At 45.6% G+C, this 22,084-nt stretch overlaps 1 protein-coding gene across 9 annotated transcripts in view; it reads left to right on the forward strand.

Moving 5' to 3' along the window:
- NTM (neurotrimin) overlaps positions 1–22,084 on the forward strand; it is a 1,001,784-nt gene that overhangs the window by 855,649 nt on the left and 124,051 nt on the right. For all 9 annotated transcript variants that reach the window (XM_021102352.1, XM_021102348.1, XM_021102351.1 and 6 more), the window contains one exon: positions 11,885–12,010. In XM_021102352.1, the coding sequence (XP_020958011.1) occupies positions 11,885–12,010 (126 nt within the window). The remainder of the gene's footprint in view (positions 1–11,884; positions 12,011–22,084) is intronic.

Below are 22,084 nucleotides of genomic sequence, written 5' to 3' on the forward strand. Positions count from 1 at the left end.
TGGCCTGACTTCCTGTGTGAGGACCTTGGGTTAGTGGCATTTCCTCTCTGAATTTTGGTTTGTTTGTTTGTTTGTTTTTTGTCTTGGTCTTTTTAGAGCCGCACCTGCGGCATATGGAGATTCCCAGGCTAGGGGTCTAATTGGAGCTGTTGCTGCCATCCTACGCCAGAGCCACAGCAACGCCAGATCCGTAGCCCACTGAGCGAGGCCAGGGATCGAACCCGCAACCTCATGGTTCCTAGTGGGATTCCTTTCTGCTGCACCACGACGGGAACTCCTGGGGGGTCTTTATTATACAATGCAGGGGTTGCCTGTGAGTTACCAAGGGGATTTAAAAGGAAGCAGCTCATGTTAAGCCCCTGGAAAAGTGCCCAGCATACAGAGTGTTTGAGGTGTTTGTGGTCCTTCTCTTCCCGTCCCATGTCTCCCCCACTTTATGATCTGGTCCCTAAAGAGCTGGTTCTGTTTGAGGGGTGGTGTGTGAAGCAGTCATGTGCCTTCAGCCCAAAGCTGGTGCCATCACACTAGAGCTGGAAACCATCCGCTCTGTCTGGACGTCATGATTAGCAATAATTCCCTCACATCTCTGCAGTAAACGACTGATGAAGAGAGCGTTCTTAGCAATTTCTTGGATGTTGGGAAATCTAATGGAGCACTGATGGTTATAGGTAGGTTGCTGTGAAATTCAATTTACCCTAATATGCCCAGAATCAGGAAAGCATGGTGTGTGGGTAACCCATGGTGTTTATTTTCCTCTCCTGTGTCTCTATCAGGAATGACTAAACTGGGTCGAGGAGCAGAGCTCATAAAAACTTCACGTTTCAGCTGATCCTGAAAGGAACAAATTCCAAACTTCAGAACCAGTGGTTTATGACTAATCCCGTATAAATCGCCAGCTTTTCTCCCAGGGCTTCCTGACTTTCCCCACAAACATGAATGGTTTTAATATGGAGAGAGAGAGAAAGAATGAGATGTGAGAAATGACAAAATGATTCTGGTAAAAGAAATAACAGTCTGCCTGAGGCTCTGTCATTAAGGAGCTCTCTGCATTTCCAAACTCTAATTTCGGATTCTGACTATCTGGAATCTAACCTTTCCCTTCTAGAAAGGCAGCAAGCACACTGCTGGCGGGAGGTGGGGTCCTGTTGCAAATCTCCCACGCTGCAGCCTGCGACCTCATTTTAAGATGCTGTTTATCTCAGAAGCACTGACACACCTGAAGAAAGTGGTCTGTCTGCATCCACTGGGGGGTAGGGGGCAGGACGGCCATGCCCATCTCAGCCTCCAAACCAAAGCCCCCCCAACGACTGCACCTAACATCTATATTTATCCTCACAACGGGCTCCAGAGATACACATTTTTAGTAACACTAATAAATCACATTTGGATAGTACTTTAAAATGTGATTTCTCACAGTTTTATCTGATCCACAGAACATCTATTTTAAAAAGGTATGCTACGTATTACTATAATTAACATTATCAGAGCGTTAAATGAGTTATGTGAGTGGATCCAGTCAGTAATAGTCAGGTCTGGGCTTAATACCTGGTCTTATTATGCAAAGCTTAGGATACCTTCTGTCAAAAGAGACCCGACAGATCCCACAAGGCTGGACTATGTATCCTATTATACCAATATCTGTCTTGGAATGAAGGACAAAAGGTAAAAGAAAGAAAAAAGGACAGGCTGACTAGTTTTTTAAGAAAAAAGAATAAGTCAAAGAAACACCTGTTAGTGCACTCAGAAGTGGGTTGAATTGGTCCTCTCTCTGTCATAGTATGCAGATAGCTGGGGACCCTGGTCACAAGAAGCAGCAGCCACAGCCCTGCCTCTGACGAAAGCTCTTCTGGAAACTGTGGCTTCCTGGTCCAGAGCACAGTAAAAGACGGGTGAATGGAAGGAGCGGGATTAGGACACGCTGGTGGCAGAGGAGGACAGGCTAGAAGGGCCAGGAGGACAGATGCTGGAAGGGCCAAAAAAATACCCTCATGAAACCTCCCACCCACCCTTCTGATGGAGAACGTATGACCCTGTATTAAAATAAACAAGAGGTCTCCCTCACCCAGATCCACCGTGGGTGCACAGGGGGTCCCCAGGGTGCAGGACAGAATGCTGGGAGTTCCCTGGTGGCTCAGTGGGGTAAGGATCCAGCATGGTTACTGCTGCGGTTCAGGTCCAGTTGCTGGCCGGGGAACTTCTACATGCCCTGAGCGCAGCCAGAAACAAACAAACAAACAAAACAGGATGCAGGATGTGGGAGGGTGAAGACCCGGAGAACCAAGGTTAGCTGTCTGCAGTCCACTGCCCCGACTCTGTATGAAGAAAAGGCATCCGGGGTCAGACATCATCTGTGTTCAGGCCCCACTTTCAACACTTCCTATCTGGGTAACCTCGAGCCAGTCACTTCACTGGTCTTAGTCTCTTCCACTGTAAATGGGGATAATAGTAATGCCTCAGAGGGTTCTCGTGGGATCAAATCAGATATGGAGTCACACTCCTCGTAAAATGTCTAAGGCACAACAGAAATTCACGGTCTCGATGCTAATGAGTGTGCGGTTGATTTCTGTATGTTTTGTGTGTAGGCATCCCTGATTCAAGATGCAGTTGTTATTTTGCTAAACCATCTAGCACGCCCCCCATTAAAAAAAAGAAAACGCTCTGAAGTGCTGCAGTTTTCACCTGCAACTTGAACATTTCTTTGGCCTCTCTCAATGCATATATCCTCATCTGTAAAAGTGGAAAGGGAAACAGGGAGAATAGTGCATCTCCGTTTGGCTGGAACCTTTCTGGTCTTAGTGCTGCAAGTCCTGTGTTCTGGGAACTCCTTAGTTCTAGGTAAACTTAGACAGTTGGTCTGCTTAGAAATAATATCTACTTGTGAGGTTAATGCAAGGGTAAGATAAAGGGAGAGTGATATAAACACCTGTTACCCAGCAGGTATTTAATACATAGTAACTGTTGACCTTATTGTACGTGATGAGAGTCTGAGGGCTGTTCAAAGATATTGAGGAAGATCAGTCGTTTCTATGTATTTGCTGTTCCATACTGCCTTGTCGAAACACTCTCATTCATTCATTCAGAAACCAAGTGTTGGACACAAACTGGGTGCTGACACTGTGGTGTGTGCCGAATACTTCAGCGAACTAGACAACCAGTTGGGCTTCCATTTTACTTGGGAGAGTGGACAATTATGCAACAGTCTGGTATGTGGCGTCCTGCTTCTGCAAAGATGGTTGAGGAAGAATTCACGGGGGAGCTATTAAAGAATAAGACAGACGGGAGTTCCCATCGTGGCTCAGTGGTTAAGGAATCCGACTAGGAACCATGAGGTTGCGGGTTCGGTCCCTGCCCTTGCTCAGTGGGTTAACGATCCAGCGTTGCCGTGAGCTGTGGTGTAGGTTGCAGACGCGGCTCAGATCCCGCGTTGCTGTGGCTCTGGCGTATGCTGGTGGCTACAGCTCCGATTAGACCCCTAGCCTGGGAACCTCCATATGCCACGGGGGCAGCCCAAGAAATGGCAAAAAGACAAAAAAAACAAAAAAACAAAAAAACAGACGGACCCAGCCAGATGAAGAGCAGGGAGATAGGAAGGCATAAAGGACCAGAGTCAAAGGATGATCGTAGGTGTTTCAGGAGGAAGGGAGGCCAGTGGTGTTAGCATTCATGCATCAGGTGTGGACCCAGGCCTGGGGGTCTATGTGGGGTCTGGACACCAGGATAATCAAGGGTACTCCAGATGAGTCCTTTTAATTTTGTAAAGACAAAGGTCTCAAAACTTTAGCTCTGATGCAGCCTTTGCTAGGAAAAGTGTATCCTGAACTGCCATGGGCATCCCAAAGCCTTGCTGCGGAGAGGAGGGGGAAGGGAATGAGCCTCCAGCAGCAAGGCAGCATCTGGGATGCACGGATCTGCACGTGGCCTGTAGAGGAACCTGGTCCAAGCCGCTTCTATGCATCCTCAGCCCCACAGGACCGTGCAGGGCTTAATAAAGCATCTTAATTGGGATTTAATAGGATAGCTACTGTGTGCTAAAAACAGCAAATTGCTGTTTATTAATGACATAATTACTAAAACTTAACACCTGGGCAGTGGAGGCTACACCAAGAGTGAGGAAGTTCCCTTGAATACTGTTTTAATAATCATGTTATTTAATTATTTACACATTCAAATTAAAATTCAATAACAGCCCCATTCAACCTTAACATAATATATTAAATGTGGACCTCTCTCCAAAGAGCGTGGCTCTGGGGGGTTTCTGCCTTTCTTTCCAAACAGAAGCTGACCCCTTCTTGATCTTTCTGTTTTTGTAGTGGTAGGTTTTCTAGATCTAGACCTCAAAAGTCAGCCGAGACATGGCATACAGCCCTGTGGAAATAAGATGATGGCCTTTTTGAAGGACCCGTGGACTCTGAGCCAATCTCAGACTCACCCCAGACCCTTGATAGTATGATCCCAACCGCTGACAGGGTACTTCTGCCTGCCTGCCAGCCCCTTATCCGGTCACCAGCAGCTTGTCTCAAACAGAATCAAATCAATGTTCTCCCCCAAAGAAGGTATGCATATGACATAAGGGATCTGTGCGCTCCATCAGCTGCTCGTGAACACACTGATGTTCACATTCGATGCTGCATCCTGGGCTTCCCCATCCAGGCTGTCATCAGGCACCTGCACTATCCCTGGCATTGCTCTCAAACCCCTCCTTTTCCTTCCGTCCTTTCGGAGGCAACGGTTTAACCCAGGCCTTGAACATTACTCATAGAAATTGATTTCTATGACTCCAATTCCTGTTGACCCACTCCCTCTGACACACTGTTACCAGCTTATTTTGCTTAAAGTACATTTAATATATATGTAATATAGAGACAATGTTACAGAAATAGATTCATTAAAAATTATGTTATCTATATTAATTAAATATAATGTATTTACATATTCATTGCATTTACATATGGCATTTCCTTTTTAGTTTTTAATTTTTTTTGCCTTTTTTGCTATTTCTTGGGCCGCTCCTGCGGCATATGGAGGTTCCCAGGCTAGGGGTCTAATTGGAGCTGTAGCCCCTGGCCTACGCCAGAGCCACAGTAACGCGGGATCGAAGCGGCGTCTGCAACCTACACCACAGCTCACGGCAACGCTGGATCGTTAACCCACTGAGCAAGGGCAGGGACCGAACCCGCAACCTCATGGTTCCTAGTCGGATTCGTTAACCACTGCGCCACGAAGGGAACTCCTATTTTTTAATTTAATTTTATTTTTTTGTCTTTTTAGGGCCTCACCTGCAGCATCAGGAGGTTCTTAGACTAAGGGTCGAATCAGACCTGTAGCTGCTGGCCTATGCAACAGCCACAGCAATGTGAGATCCAAGCCACATCTGCAGCTTACACCACAGCCCTCAGCAACACTGAATCCTTAACCCAATGAGCAAGGACAGGGATCAAACTTGCATCCTCATGGATACTAGTCAGATTCGTTTCTGCTGAGCCATGACTGGAACTCCAGCATTTCCTTTTTAAAACAATCTCACATGCTTGCTATTACCTGGGTAAACCCAGGGCATGGTCGTTCAGGCTGTTCTGTAATCTGGCTCTAACTTAACTCATTGACCTTGTATCCCATCCATCCCCAAGTTGGTTAAAGTTTATTGACCATCCATTCTGTGTTGAGGAGACATATATTTGCCAAGCAAACCCAATATTAACACTCACTTATGGTACACAACATTGAAAATCAACTATAGCTTAATTAGAAAAAAAAAAAAACCACCTCACTTATTGAGTACTTCACAACGCTTAGAGTTTTTGTAAGTGCACTTGATAAACTTATTCCTTAAATCCTCAGAAGAACCCTCTGAGGCATAGAGAGTAGCCTTGTGGTTGCCAAGAGGGAGGGGGATGGAGTGGGATGGACGGGGAGTTTGGGGTTGGTAGATGCAAACCATTACATTTAGAATGGATAAGCAATGAGGTCCCACTACACGGCCCAGGCAACTATATCCAGTCTCTTGGGATAGATAATAAAAGAATGGAATACTACTCAGCCATAAAAAAGAACAAAATAGTGCCATTTGAAGCAACTTGTATGGAATTAGAGATTCTCATACTGAGTGAAGTAAGTCAGAAAGAGAAAGACAAATATCATATGATATCACTTATATCTAGAACCTAATATAGGGCACAAATGAACCTTTCCACAGAAAAGAAATTCATGGACCTGGAGAACAGACTTGTGGTTGCCAAGGGGGAGGGGGAGGGGGAGGGAGTGGGATGGACTGGAAATCTGGGGTTAATAGACGCAAATTATTGCATTTGGAATGGATGAGCAGTGAGATCCTGATGTATAGCACAGGGAACTATATCTGGTGGCTTGTGATGGAACATGATGGAGGATAATGTGAGAAAAAGAATATATATATGTGATATATATATAGGGGAGTCACAGTAGAAAACTGACAGAACACTGTAAACCAACTATAATGGGAAAAATAAAAACTATTAAAAAAAAAGTGACTAAATACAATTCCCGGTGGTACACAGCAGGATCTCATTGCTTATCCAATTTATATGCACTCTTTCCCCAAACAGAGTGTAAGTTCAGGGAAGGCCAACAAAATGTGTGCATTCCTACATGCTGTGCATGTACATAACCCACAGCTGTGTGTATAGTAGGTGTTCAGTAAATGTTTGTTGAGTGGCTTTTGCCCTTGCTTCATCCAATGACTATTCTTCCATTAACAGTTATGCTTGGCCTTGAGTTAAAAAAACAAAAACAAAAACAAAAAACCCCAAAAAAACAATTATGCCTGGCCACCAAAAGTCTTATTAATAATATTTTTCTACCATGGCCTCCTTTGTCTAGAATGCTTTTTTCCTCCTTAGCACTGCTTAATTTTTACTTATCTCCCGGGGCTTCTCTTAGGTGTCTCATCTCCAAGGAACCTTCAGTGACATCCATCTCTAGGCAACTTAGGTGTCTCTCCTGCATTTCCTCGAAAGCTTATCTGTTGTTTTGTGTCACAGTACACAAAGGGGTTTGCTTCTGTTCCTATTTTTGCATCTTTAGACTCTGAACTCCTTGAGGACAAGCCTGTCTCTCTCTCTCTTTTTTTTTTTTTTTTTTTGTCTTTTTGCTATTTCTTTGGGCCACTCCCGCGGCCTATGGAGGTTCCCAGGCTAGGGGTCGAATTGGAGCTGTAGCCCCTGGCCTACGCCAGAGCCACAGCAACGCGGGATCTGAGCCGCGTCTGCAACCTACACCACAGCTCTTGGCAATGCCGGATTGTTAACCCACTGAGCAAGGGCAGGGACCGAACCCACAACCTCATGGTTCCTAGTCGGATTCGTTAACCACTGCGCCACGACTGGAACTCCAAGCCTGTGTCTTTTTAGTATCACATCCTTAGTGCTAAGGACAATACTGGTATATGGAAGTGATCGGTATATTGGTATATATATTTATAAATACATATAAATTTTTATTAAAGTATAGTTGATTTTAAAAGTTCCTTCAATTTCTGCTATACAGCAAAATGACCCAGTCACATATATGTATACATTCTTTTTTTTATACTATCTTCCATCATGTTCCAACCCAAGACATTGGACAGAGTTACATGTGCTATACAGTAGGATCCCATTGCTTATCTGTTCAAAAGGTAATAATTTGCATCTACTAACCCCACACTCCAAGTCCATCCCTCTTTCTCCCTCCTCCCCCTGGCAACCCCAAGTCTGCTCCCCACATCTATAGTAAATACTGATAAATGAATGAATGATCAAGTGGATGAATGAATAAAAACAGAGCGATCCTAGTATGTTCCCAACAGCCTGCATGATAAGAAGTAAGGTTCAGGATGTATCCATGGAAACAATACACAAATGTAAGTGGCCCTATCTCAGCTGGCCAAAATTTTCTTAAAAACGTGGATTAGCTAGGACCATAGTGCATCCTTGTCAGTTCAAGTTCATTTTAAATAATGACAGTGGGTTAGAAGTTGCCACCTAGAAAATGATTAAGTCCAGTTCCCTAGCATCTTAAAGCACTGTGCCCATTTAGTTCTGATCATTGGGGTTGCACCTCTAGTCAAACCATGTCAGCTCTCTGCTACGAATGTTCTGCCTTTCACATTCATCGAGGGCCAATTTGCCACCTTCAGGCTACACTCTGAGGCAGGATTGAAAGGCCAGCAAGCATTTCACCAACTTCTATTTCATGAGTTGGATACATTCCAATTGTTAGTGGAGGGAGACAATTCTAGATGATTCTTCTAAGCATAAGGTGTGATTGTCTCATTTGATATACTTACTGTGCTGACAGCTCTGGCCCAAACCACCTTCTCTTCTACTTGGGGACTGTCCATTGTTCTCTAGTGTATGATTAGCAGATTAGCTATCATGTAAGGAGCCAGGAAAATGAACTCCCAGGAAGCCCTTCCAAACCAAGAGTAATTCATTACCCAGCCTGATTTCCACTTAAAATGTACTTTAACCACACTTCCAACTACAAACCCTAAATCACCCTGTGTTCTCAAAGTCCATCATTTTTTATTTTATTACATGGCGTTGGCATGACATAATCCCTTGCAGAGCATCTCAGAGTGCTTTACAGATCAATAAATTACTTACCTGCAGAGTTTAAGCAATGTCTGCAAGGCCAGCACACTCATTCTGCAGGCAGCCTGTCCTCCAGGAAACAGGCAAGGCTGTGTGAGGGCCAAGGGTGGGCAGGATCAGGGCCAGGCAAATGTATGGGCTGGGGGAAGGGTCCAAGAAGCATGAGCCCCAGTTAAAACTCTGCAAATAAAATGCATCACATTTAAATGACTCTGGAACTTAGAGAGTTTAGGAATTGGGATCCTTCAGACAGCAAATCAAGTGTTCAGTCATTAACTCATCAATCATCTTTCTGTCCTGGAAGGTTCAATCTAGCTTTTAAAATGATACAGCCATAAATGACAATGTTATGTCTTAAAAGTCCTGGATCTTGGAGCCAATGGTCACTCCCCAACTCTCGCCACATCAACTCTCCTTTGTTTCTGTCTGCCAAATACTTGTGAGAGCACAGGTGTGTGTGTGTGTGTGTGTGTGTATGCATGAGTGTGCACACTAGGGTATGCATACGTGCATGCACACAAACTGCCTCTCTACCTGAAGCTTCATGCTGATTTAAATCTAAACATGATTAATTGGTGCTTGCTTTATTCAAAGCACCATATTCGAGAGAGCAGAACATAAAAAGATGAGTAAGGCTCTTGCCCAGTATCTTATACTGTGATAATTTATGGCATAGGAGAAAGATGAGGCAGAGGTAGCATAAGCCAGTTTATTTTAAGGCCCTAGAGGAGGTTATGGAATCCCCAGGAAGGAGAGGCCGCATCCTCCTGGAAATCACCTGGAAGACCTTCTGGAAGAGGTGGCAGCTCAACTAGGCTTTGAAAAATTCAATCAGTTTTTATGATTGGTTGAAGAGTCTAAGGGACCAAAACTAGCAGCAAGGGCTTGGGGGTCAGGAAGCAAACATTCAATGAGTGCTTGTTAATGAGGGTTCCTGGTTGGGTGGAGCCTGGAAAAGAAGACAGAGGAAAAGGAGTAAGACACCCCCTTTTCCTGGAGGAGAAAGTCTGGCACAATTAAGAGTAAGTAATCAATGGTTCCAGCAGAGGAAAGACCAGCATGAAAATTTCCAACCAATCTGATTTTGTGTGAGGTCACACTCTGGTGAGGCCTTATCCAGGGAATAAGGTGAATGTCACATGCCTGGAGTCTCCTGCAGCCCACAGGGCATTGGGTCCTGGAATGGCTCACGGTGGTGTCTCAGAGGCCTGCTGATTTAAGCAGGCACCCTGACACGAAAACACCTAAAAGCATGGGACAGTGGGGCTACTGAATACTTGAAAAACTAATGTGTCAAAACCAATGTCACTGCAACTGAAATGATGTGTTAGTGACCCAGTTCTGAGGTTGTTAAACACACATGTAGCCAGCTGGGGAGCTGGTGCCCTTGAACAACCATTATAATTCCATCTTATAAGTATTTGTCGAATTTTTACTGTGGATATAAATATAAGTAAGACCTGGCTCAAACCACTGGAAAGCTCACTGTCTAGCAGGTGAGAGATGCTATGCATATAATCACAGCACAGTGGGATAATGCTAAGACTTGGGGTTTGGGGGCCCAAGAGATGATGCCCTTACTTTACATACCCATTGGCAGACAAGACAAATGAGCCGTCATATGTGAATCAAATCTCACACTCAGTAGTGGTGAAGATGATGCTGGGGAATGGGGCTGAGGTGTGCAGCACAGATGAGCTTCTGCTTTTGAGCCTCAGAGTGAGACAGGTGCACACCCCTGTGCGGTGGGCTGTACCCATCCCCAGGGGCTGCTGTTCCGTGAAAAGTCAGTGAGGAAGCATACAATATAATGTGGCTTCCGAAGGGAAGCCTGTTTCCAGTATGGAAAACTGCATGAAATGCAGGGATCCTGACCCCAGTTTATCTATTAGAAGGAGCTCCTCCCTTCCCTGGGAGGATTCATTTAAGATATGCAGATGTGAGAGAGACTCATCTTCCCTCCAGCCTGTGCGATATATTTGGGCACAGGACGAGTTGCAGCAGTTGGTTTGAAGCATACGGAAGGGCAGGGAGAAGTAGGGCAAGGGAAAGCTGTGGCAAAGGGGCATCTGATTTGGGTCTCCAAGGATGACTGGGAGTTTGCCAGGAAGGACGTAAGGAACCAGGTTGCTCCCAGATGTGGGATGACCAGGACGGAAGTGATGCGCTGGGGACACAGAGGGGTGAGTAAAGGGGGTGGTTGGGAATGTCAGTGGAAACAGAGGATGAGGCTTGAGTCCCCAGGGCCTGGCTTATCAGGACAGAGGCTGGGTGTTATCAGGTGGGCAATAGGAGTGACTGGAGGTGTTTGGGCAGAGATGCAATGGAATTGTGTTATATAAAGATGCTGTGTGGCGAAGGTGTTGGAGGGGTGGGGTGAGAGTGGAGACAGAAGACCGTGGAGAACAGGTGCCACAGGGTTGCAGCCAGAGCCATCCTTTTCAGACTCTCTGACATTGTGTTTATGTATTTATTTATTTTTATTTTTTTATCTTTTATTTTTATATATATGTATTTTTTTTCTACTGTACAGCATGGTGACCCAGTTACACATACATGTATGCATTCTTTTTTCTCACATGACATGTTCCATCATAAGTGACTAGACAAGAGTTCCCAGTGCTACACAGCAGGATCCCATTGCTAATCCATCCTGAAGGCAACATTCTGCATCTATTTACCCCAAGCTCCCAGTCCCTCCCACTCCTTCCCCTTCTTCCTTGGCAACCATATGATATCCTTGGCAGTGATATCATATGGTATTTGTCTTTCTCCTTCTGACTTACTTCACTCAGTATGTTATTTTTTAAAAATTATTTTTATTTTTATTTTTAGTCTTTCTAGGGTTGCACCCATGGCATATGGAAGTTCTCAGGCTAGTGGTCCAATCAGAAACTGTAGCTGCTGGCCTACACCACTGCCACAGAAAAGCCAGATCCAAGCCTCATGTGAAACCTACACCACAGCTCATGGTAATGCTGTATCCTTAACATACTGAGCGAGGCCAGGGATCTAACCCATGTCCTCATGGATACTAGTCATGTTCGTTACTGCTGAGCCATGACAGGAACTCCTGACATTGTGTTTAAATAGGAGGAAATAGATGCTAAACTCAAGGTAAGATGTTTTTCCCATGTTTAAGGTAATCCATCATCATTTCCTCTAGAGTCGCTGTATTTCAGTCCCTTGATTATTCTGCCAACCACTATTTTAAGACAACCAAGACATGTTACAGCAGGATTTTTATTTTCCTTCTACCTGTTCTGTCTCCACAGTATCTCCCAAAATTGTAGAGATTTCTTCAGATATCTCCATTAACGAAGGGAACAATATCAGCCTCACCTGCATAGCAACAGGTAGACCAGAGCCTACGGTGACCTGGAGACACATCTCCCCAAAAGGTAAGAGAAGCACTTGTTATATCGTGTCCTGAGAAGAGGTGGTAGAACTGTTGGCCATGGCAGGAGGTTATGGTACCCGTGACTTAGTCCAAAGGGTCCCACATTCTTGGTGGCCTGAGGACAATGTATTTATGGCTCCTCAGAGAATATTGGTGTCCTCAAAACAAGTTGTACTTAACCTCTTAGATTTCAAAAGTCATATGCTTGAGAATCTCGCCAACCCTTGGGAAATGTATCCCAGTTGTTTCTGGGTGAAATGGTGGTAGCATGTCCTTGGGTGAACGTTCCTGGTCGTATTTGATGGTGGAGGTGTCAGCTCGGGTTTGGTGGCGTTGTTCAGCTGGTTGGTGTAAGAGAGAGAAAACACAAACATGCAGTGATGAATGAGAGCTTTCAATTGCCATATTCCTAAAAGGATAATTTCCAAGTCTGTGATTCTTCAACATTGCCAAATATCTGGCCGCTGGTCCATTAGTCGTTTTATGTTTTTTGTTGTTGTTTTACTCTGATTAATCCTAGATAACAAATATAATTTAATGGGTGACTAAATTGCAACATCCACTTTGTCTAAATGTCTAGATATTTTGTAGACCAGACTAAGTGTTGTGCTTTTATGGATTGAATGTTAAACTTTGAGAACTTAAGGCAAGATGTCATTTATTATTAAGCTTGCTTTTATGCAAGGTGCATTACTTATTTCATTTGTTCTTAAATGTCTACTGAGCGCTTGGAGATACAGCAGTAAACCAAATCAGACAAGCCCCTGCTCTCATGAACTCACATTCTCACAAGACAAATAACCAAAAAAATAATAATAATAGTTGGGGATGCAGATGAGAAAATAGGGCAGGAGACATTGACAGAAGTTTGGTCAGGAAAGGTGGCATTTGAGCAGAGACATGAATAAAGAGTCTTAATCTCCTGGCTTATATCGAATGTGAAATATATTTATGTAAGTATGTGTGTGTTTGTGTGTATATTTGTATGAAGGTAGATGCATTGCCAAGTAGTGTAAATTAAAGATGCTAAAGGACAGATAGACACTATTGCATATAAAATAAACAAGGCTGTAGTGTATAGCACAGGGAATTGTACTCAAGACCTTATAATAACTTATAATGGAAAAGAATCTGAAAAAGAATATGTATATATGTAAACATATGTATATAAAGAATGTATATAAAAGAATATATATGTGAACATATATATAAAATAACATATATATAAAGAATATGGATATGTGTTCTCCTTCAGATCCTCTTCCATATATACATATATGTGTGTACATATAACTGAAACATGTTGCTGTACATCTGAAACGAACACAATATTGTAAATCATCTATACATCAATAAAAATAAATAAATAAAAATGAGGCCACTAAAGGCACTGCAGGGATTGGTGGCGTTGGTGCTGCAGGTGGAGTCCCCCTAAAGTGGATCCCAAGGAGGTGATTGATGAGCATGAAGTTTATGGACTTGCTCTTGGAATCCACAGTGTGAAAGGGATGGGAGGGAGGCAGGGTTGGGCCTCAGGAGAAGTTGAATTGTGAGGCCTTCCAGTGGAACAGCCCTGTTGGCCTCGTGGGGAGTTTTGAGGATAGGATGACCTTCCAGAATTGTCCTCTCTTGGGGTTATGGGGGTGGCCTTTAATACTAGCACAGCAATCCATCACAGAATCTGTGCTGTCCCCATCACACAATCCAAGGACTGTGACCTTTGCCAGGCGTCTCTCTTCATCTGGAACAATTCCCATGAGGGGCTGCAGCTGAGGGCTGTCTGTTGACCCCAGGCAGGCTCCTCCATTCCTGAAGAAGGCAGCTGCGTCAAGCATTAAAAAAAAAAAAAAAAAAAAAAAAAGAAAGAAAACAACAACAACAACAACAAAAAAAAAACAGTTTCAGGGAGTTCCCCTAGTGGTGCAGCAGAAACAAATCCAACTAGGAACCATAAGGTTGTGGGTTCGATCCCTGGCCTCGCTCAGCGGTTTAAGGATCTGACGTTACCGTGAGCTGTGGTGTAGGTCGCAGACATGGCTCGGATCTGGCATTGCTGTGGATGTGGCGGAGGCCAGCGGCTACAGCTCTGATTAGACACCTAGCCCGGGAACCTCCATATGCCGTGGGTGCGGCCCTAAAAAGACAAAAGACAAAAGAAAATTAAAAAATGAAAAAACAGTTTCAGGCTCTGTGTGGGCCCTAGGTACCAGATTTCCTCTCTCGGGGTTACAGTTTGCCTTGATAGAGGTTTCCAGAGAAGATGTGAGGTCTCCGATGAGTTTGCCCTGAAGTCCTGGGAGCCGCCCTTGCCACCATTCCTGATACCACCACCATGAGGAGAGGAATCAGGGAGAGCTGCTTGTGTGCCTGCTAGTCTCTCAACTGGAAATGAGTTAGGCATGGAAAGGACCTCCCATCACCTAGGTGGAGGTTTCAGCTGTGCATGAGACCATTAGGGATGGCATGGGGTCATGGGGCACTTCCAAGGGTGGGGTGTCCAAATGGACAGACTTCCTCATCTATGGTCCATGGTCATGCCATTCAGCCATTCATCACTGCTTTGTGCCAGGTCCTCAGTGACCCGGAAGCTGGGGCGTCTGTGCCTCTAGAACCTGCAGGACATCCATCATCCCAGATGGGTAGACTTTCCTTCTGTTGGGAGGTGCGGCACCCTACCTCCTGCAAACCCCCTTTTGGCTCCTGTTTGATGTCTTTTCTCATCCCTCCCCCAGCCCTTCAGCTCTTTGTCCTTTTCTGGGTGCTTGTCTTTTCTCTTTCTCATTTTTTTCTTGCCCTTTCATGCTTTCTCTTTTTGTTTGCCACTTTCCTTTTTCTCACAGGTTCCCCCTTTCATTATTTTATTCCACGCGGTAATCTCTTGTTTCTCTCTCTTCTCTGTCACCTCTTTGGCTCCCCTCTGGCACTGGGGCCCCCTCTATTCCTCTTGCTGAAGTCCACACACCTGTGCCCTCGAATCCTCCCCATTTCCTGGCAAGCCAGACGCCTCATTTCCCCAGGGGACTTTACCTGAGCCTGGGCCAGATGCTTCTCTTTTACAGGGGGTTTAGCTGCTATGGAAACAGAAGATGGATCAAGGGGAGAGGAGCAGGATAATCAGAATCTACCTGTGGATCAGAGTAATTTAGACGAGCAGCTTTCCCCAGATCCCAAGTGACGAGACATGCCAAGCAGTGACTAATCACCTCGGGGCTCCCAGGGGGCCGATTTCTCTGTGACTGATTATTGGGAGATCAAAGCTGTCATTGAGTGGCTGCCAAACGTGAACGGAAGCTGGAGACCCTTAGCAGCAAGACCTTCGTCTTTGCCCTCTAAATATTTCTGAGAAGCTGCTTATTTTCAATATGTTGGGGTTTCTTGGAGAAAAAGATAGGCTGTACCTGAGCAGAGGCTCCAAAGGCAGAGAGCCACGGTTACCTCTCGTCCCATTCTGTGTGGGCAGATGGTGTTTTATTCAAAGTCATTCTTACACTCACACCTGTTAAACCCCTGATGAAGGGCTGACCTGGGCCAAGCACTCTGGGCAACCTTGCTGGCTTCGTTGCATGTTCTGTACTTTTCTGAAAAATCTTGGTTTCCTCTGTCGTAACTCAAATGGTGCTCCTTGCAATAAGCTTATATAAACCTCTTCATTAAAAAAAAATATAGAGAGAGGTAACACTGGTTCATAACATTATACAAGCTCCATGAGTAAAATATTCTATTTTGATTTCTGTGCACACTCTAGTGAGATCACCACCAAAAGTCTAGTTTCCATCCATCGCCATACAGTAGACTCCCTGCACCCATTTCACTAACGCCCCCAACAGGGCTTCCCCTCTAGTAACCACGACTCTGTTCTTCGTATCTATGTGTTTGTTTTTGTTTGGTTCGATTTTCACATTCATTTTATTTTGCTTTGTTTTTTGTAGATTCCTCATATAACTGAGATCATATGGTATTTGTCTTTCTCTGTCTGACTTATCTCACTTAGCATAAGGTCTCAGCTTTGACTGCCTCCTCTGTGGAAAAGGACTATAGAAATGTTAACCACCATTGTATTAGTGGTGGCTCATACAGATCTGCAGAAGCTAGGATTGATCTTCTGGTGGGAAGAGGGTGGTGGGGTCTTTCTCAGAAGGTTGTCTACCTGGCATATTACATCAGATGGAGAAAAAGTCAGTTTTCCTTCTCCTAGATGGAGACAGAGTGAAGACTTCCCAGGCTACCTCTTGGCATTGCCATAGATCATGAGTGTCATATTTCACCTGTTATTACTGGTTGTGTATCTTTTTAGTTCCCTTCATGAGCATATGGCTCCCAGGGATTTAAGGAGAAGGCATCCTAGCTTTGTATAGATACTTGCCCTCCCTGCACACCTGTTTTGAAGGGTACAGGTGTGGCTTACACCTGCGCAGGCCTTGATCTCTTCAAGAGGAAGAGCTCATCTCGTTTTCTCATGCAGAAATGCCACTGTGAGCTTCATGAATGTGCTAATGGCCCCTTTCTGAATTCCATGGCTTAGCACCACAGGTGCTGAAGGACCAGCCATGGGCCCAGCATCCCTTAGAAATGGGATGGTCCCACTCTTGCCTCTGCTTCTTGTCTTGTCCTTGTCTAGGCATGCAGGAATTTATTTTAGCACAGCCCTTATGCTTCAGCCTTTCTGTCTCCCAAAGTGAACCTATTCCTCTCCGTTCCTCTGGATCTTCTAAGAAAACAGATATAGCATCTCTTTTAAAGTAGCCTCAAAAATGCTTTTTAAAAAAAATTTTTATTGTTATTTCCCCAATACATTTTTTTTCCTACTGTGCAGCATGGTGACCCAGTTACACATACATGTATACATTCTTTCTTCTCACATTATCATGCTCCGTCATAAGTGACTAGACATAATCCCCAGTGCTACACAGCAGAATCTCACTGCTAATCCATGAAGTACCTTAGAAAACTATACATAGAACTATCATATGACCCAGCAATCCCACTCTTGGGCATATATCCAGACAAAAATTCTCTTTAAGACCTCACACTTCATAGAAAATTATTCTAAAAGTCCAACTGTTATGTTTTCAGCTTCTGTTGGACTGTTAGAGCTTTAGAGAGAAGGCTGAGATTCCTGTATTTCCACATCCCAGGGTGCCCACTATGAAACCCAGGAGGAGGCCCTGCTATTCCTATGGGAACAGGACTCACTGAGGGTCCTAATGGAGCACCCCTCTTGGGTGCCCCCACCTCAGCCTTTCTTCCATTAAATAAGCCACTGAAAAGAAGAACCTCACCAAGACTGCTAAGAGAACATCTCTGACCTGGGTGTTGTCTGGGGACTCAGTACAGTCCAGTGCTCAGTCCACAGAGATGTCCTGATTCCTGGTTTGTGAGTTCTTTGAGGCCAGGGCCTGGGTCTCCATGATCTTAGATTCTTCCCCTCCTGGCATAGTGCCCTGCACCTTAGAAGGCATCTAAGACACACTTGTTGATTCAGTGAACAGCACCTGTGTTTGCCGGTGCCCTAAAGGCCATGGCCGTTCTCCCAGTTCAAAGACTTCATCCCGATCCTTGAGGAATTCTCCTCCACTTTGATGTTGCTAGTGTGTTTCCAGCTGAAACTCTGCTGGTGAGTCTCCAGGAAATTGTCTCTGGTCTTCACAGGATCGCAAGCCTTTCCTGAAGTCCCCCCCCCACCGCCCCCCGCCCCCGGTGGGGAAGCTTCTGGGTCAGGGCTCAACTTTTGCTTGAAGGAGTGACTCCTTTGCAAGTTCCCTTTTGCCGAGGTTGAGAAAGCTTGGGGGCATCTCTGAAGGTGGGTCTCGTGTGAGTTCCCTTCTGCCCGCATCTCTGCCTTGCTGCTGTCATGCTTGTGATTTCTGATATGTCACTCACCTGGTCCTTCCAGGGCACCGGATCCTTTTGCTGATTTACTCTTCCCAAATTTATGTGTCCCTAAACCCTTAAGGGCTCTGAGAGTGAATTCAGCAATATATGAGAAGTTCCTGTTGTGGCTCAGCAGCGACGAACCTGACTGGGACCCATGAGGATGCAGGTTCGATCCCTGGGTTAAGGATCTGGCGTTGTCATCAGGTGTAGGTTGCAGATATGGCTCGGATTTGACCCCTAGCCTGGGAACTTCCATATGCTGCTGGTGGGCCCTAAAAACAAACAAACAAACAAACAAACAAACAAACAAACAAACAGTGTATGAAAATCTGCTGCTCCTCATGGGTTAAAAAAATTGAAAATACAAAGAAAGATATCAGTCTAGAAAAGAGAAATGTTTAAAAAAATTCTCCCCTCCATTCCCTGTGGGTGAATTGAAGTGGGGCTGAGATGGACGGTTTCTTCCCAGGGCCACACAAAGACCTGGGGGCAGAATTAGAGCAAGACGGTATCTACTGGGCTGCACACCAGGCCCAGCTCCAGAAGCCTCCTCTTGCCAGGGCCCGAGGTGGGCACTCCTGTCTGCATTCCCCACCTTCTCCTGCAGTACCGCGTGACCTGCCCAGCTGCCAAGTCTCCTCATCTCCCACTTCGGCTCTCCTGCTGGATTTGAAGGGGCCATCACCCATTCAGTGGTCCCAGCTCTCGTTTCTAGAGCTTTCCAAGATAGCCGCCTTGAGGACAAAGTGACTGTTGGATGGGAGCTCTTTCCTTGCCAATGTTCGGAGCCCTCCCCTTGCCCCATGCCCTCCTCGTCCCCATGTGTCGGCCCTGACAGGCCATCCTCCCCAGTCAGGCGGGACCCAAGCACTAATTGGCACTGGAGGTATCACAGCTTGAGTTCAACCAGAGCTGGCAGGAGCCACGACTCCAGTGACAGCTCTGTGAAAGAGTGTCAGGAGCAGAGCTCCAGCATGCCACCGGCTGACGTGGCACCCAGCACTAATGAGCAGCCTGTCAGCACCGGCGTCAGGGGCCCTGTGTGGCACAGAGATCATTAGGATGGCAGACGAGAAAAACGTCTCTGGCAAAGAGGCTCCCGGGATGAGAGGGAAGGAGGACAAAATGGAACTTAAGTCTTCACCTCACCCACCGATGTTAACCACCCAGCAGGAGGGGACCAAAAAAGAAAAAGAAGAAGATGTTGGCCACCCAGCAGGAGGGGACTGAAAAAAAAAGAAAGAAAAGAAAAAGAAGGAGGAGGAGGCCAGAAGGAAGATACTGATGACAGATCCCTATCTATGCCAACTCTGGACCACTTTTGGCATCTCATTTTGGTGGTTGCCGGGTGCTTAACAGGCTAGACATTATTTCTGCAGGAAGCCAAGGGGAAACTCAGTGACTCAGTTACCTCTCCAGTCATGGCCACTGTGCTGTGAATCCAGGAATTAGCCCAAGAGCCCAAGTAACCAGAGACCTGAAAGGAAAGGAGACCCTGGGATCGGTGCTCTTTTGCTCCTGGTCAGGGAGGCTCCTGGCCCAGAGCCTGCTGAGCAGCCAGCTGTCCGCCTGTCCGAGGTAGGGTCTGGGAGAGGCAGTTGAGAGAAGTAGTCTCCTCTGAGCTGTTTCCTTCCACGGAGGACAAGGGCGATGGCTAGCATTTCCAATCCTTCCTTGGCTGCTTCCTGAAGACTGTTGAGAATTGTCCAGCTGGTCCTTCCTTCTGCTTTAGGCTCAGGATGGGGCAGTTCTACACTGTGTGGAATGTCTGGCCCTTCTCTGAGGCTCTGACAGCCCACAATGTCTCCATCTCACAGGTTGGGGTGACCCACCTGAAGGGATGCATGCGGAGGTGGGTCCAGCTGGATTTGAACTCTCTTCCACCGCTCACTGCCTGGGTCAAGCTGGGGCAAGGATAAGCCTCTCTGAAGATGTGCTTCCTTCTTGAGTCTGTTCTTGCTTCTTGACCTCTACCTAGAGATTTTATGATCTGGTCCTGGATCCCATCCTCTAGCCCACTGCAGTCACACAGACAGCTTGAGATTCACCACGGACATGGCATCTCCTCCTTGGGTTCACTTCTTCTCCCCTTAGGTCACCCCACCCCCCACCCTAGCTCTCCCACTAGGCTAGGCTCATTTCTCTGGTTAAAGCCACACTAGCACTTTTTACAATGCTGATTTTCTTTATTATTTCATGTCCATTTGGCCATGAGACAGAGGAAATTAAAATTTAAGATCCTAAATATGTGAAGTATTAACTTATATGTACACATGAGACGTGAAATAAATTATGGAACGCTTGCAAAAAAATAATGCCTAAAGACTAGGCTCAAATGCTACCAGTTTGAGGACCTCTGATGGCTTTCTTCAGGCAGAGTGTGACAGGCCTTCCTTCCTCCGAGACTCTACAGCACTTTGTGTGGTGACAATGCTTACTGTTACCCGAGTGCTCCAGTGGCTTCCTGTGCCCATGGGATCAGGAGAGCAGCAGCAGGGCTCACACGCTTGCATTTTATCACCAGTGTTGACCACAGCACCCGACAGTGGCAGGCCCTGTGGGGACTGTTGAAGGAACAAGGGCTCAGTGGAACAGATAGACTGTTTTTCTTCCCTTTTTAAAACTGAGTCTTTCTGGTGCATAACTAAAAACAAAATTTATTTCAGTGAGTCAAGAGTAGGACACGAGGGCTTCATCTCTGCATCATCATCATGTTTCCCAAACCTACCAAAGGAATTTGTAAGAAAAGGCTCTCCTGCTGCCACTGCCTCCCTGATTGGCCCCAGGCCCAAGTTGCAGACTCTTCATCTGCACAAAAGAGATAATAAGGCCATCAAGGGTAGATGTGGTAGGATTACTGTTACTCATGCTTCCAATGCAGAGTGCCCAGCCCTGATGACCCACAGTTGGCCCAACCGCATTGCCTTCCAAGGCCTGGAGCAGCCCCTTCCTCCTCACTCCCACCCAGGGGACACAAACCAAAGGGAGGGAGTTACAATTCCTTCCTCTGAAATGGTTGAATCCTCACACAAACCCAAGCTCCTTCACTTGCCAGCATAGATAGAGGAGTTCCCTGGCAGCTCATCGGGTTAAGGATCTGGTGTTGTCACTGCAGCAGCTCAGGTCACTGTGGTAGAGTGGGTTCAATCCCTCACCCAGGCACTTCCACATGCCAAAAAACAAAAAACAACAGCAACAATCAGAGTGGATAGATATTCAAAAGTGCTTAATCCACACTCTCTCACCCCTACAATTGTCTAATTAATGTAGGTGCTTGATTAAACATCCCAAAGTACCCCCTAATAGCTGTCCCAGGAGGGACAAGTCATTGCTCTTGCAAAAGATATTGCAGTGGTCACTGATGGTGGGAGAAAAAAAAATGCATCATGGAATTCCCATCGTGGTGCAGTGTTAATGAATCTGACTAGGAACCATGAAGTTGCGGGTTTGATCCCTGCCCTTGCTCAGTGGGTTGAGGATCCGGCGATGCCGTGAGCTGTGGTGTAGTTTGCAGACGTGCCTCGGATCCTGCATTGCTGTGGCTCTGGCGTAGGCCGGTGGCTACAGCTCTGATTAGACCCCTAGCCTGGGAACCTCCATGTGCCACAGGAGTGGCTCTAGAAAAGGCAAAAAGACAAAAAAAAAAAAAAAAAAAAAAAAAAAAAGCATCATAATGTAAAAAGTGGCAGATATGTCCAGAGTAGCAGGGAGCTATATATGGTATTTGGTCAACCTGCACAGAGAAAGCAATCTACTGTGATAAAGGTAAACCAGTGGTACAGGCTTACCTATGGGGCAATGTGATCCAGAAACTCGTTAAGCAAATGGTTTAAACACAGACCAAGGTGACAAAGAAGAGAGTGGAGGAAGCTATCTATAGATCACCCTTTAAATCTGAAATTCTCTTTAACGGTAACATTAGAGCTAGATAGACACATTTAGGGTAAAATTTGCCACTGTCAATAAGGGGTTTTGTAATTTTAATATTTATGATCTGGTTTAAAGCAATATTAGAGCTGTGCAACTTCCTACTTCAAAGACGAGAAAAATCATAAAAAGACTAGTGGGGAAATTAATGAGTTCAATGTGCCTCAATTGAGAACATATGAAATCCAGCCTCCGTCGAGAAACCAAGGGCAGGAGTGCACACCACAGACGCTGTTTGTGGTTTTACCCAATTATTTTAAAACCCTTGAAAAAT

Source organism: Sus scrofa, chromosome 9 (assembly GCF_000003025.6).
Source record: "Sus scrofa isolate TJ Tabasco breed Duroc chromosome 9, Sscrofa11.1, whole genome shotgun sequence".
NCBI lineage: Eukaryota > Metazoa > Chordata > Mammalia > Artiodactyla > Suidae > Sus > Sus scrofa.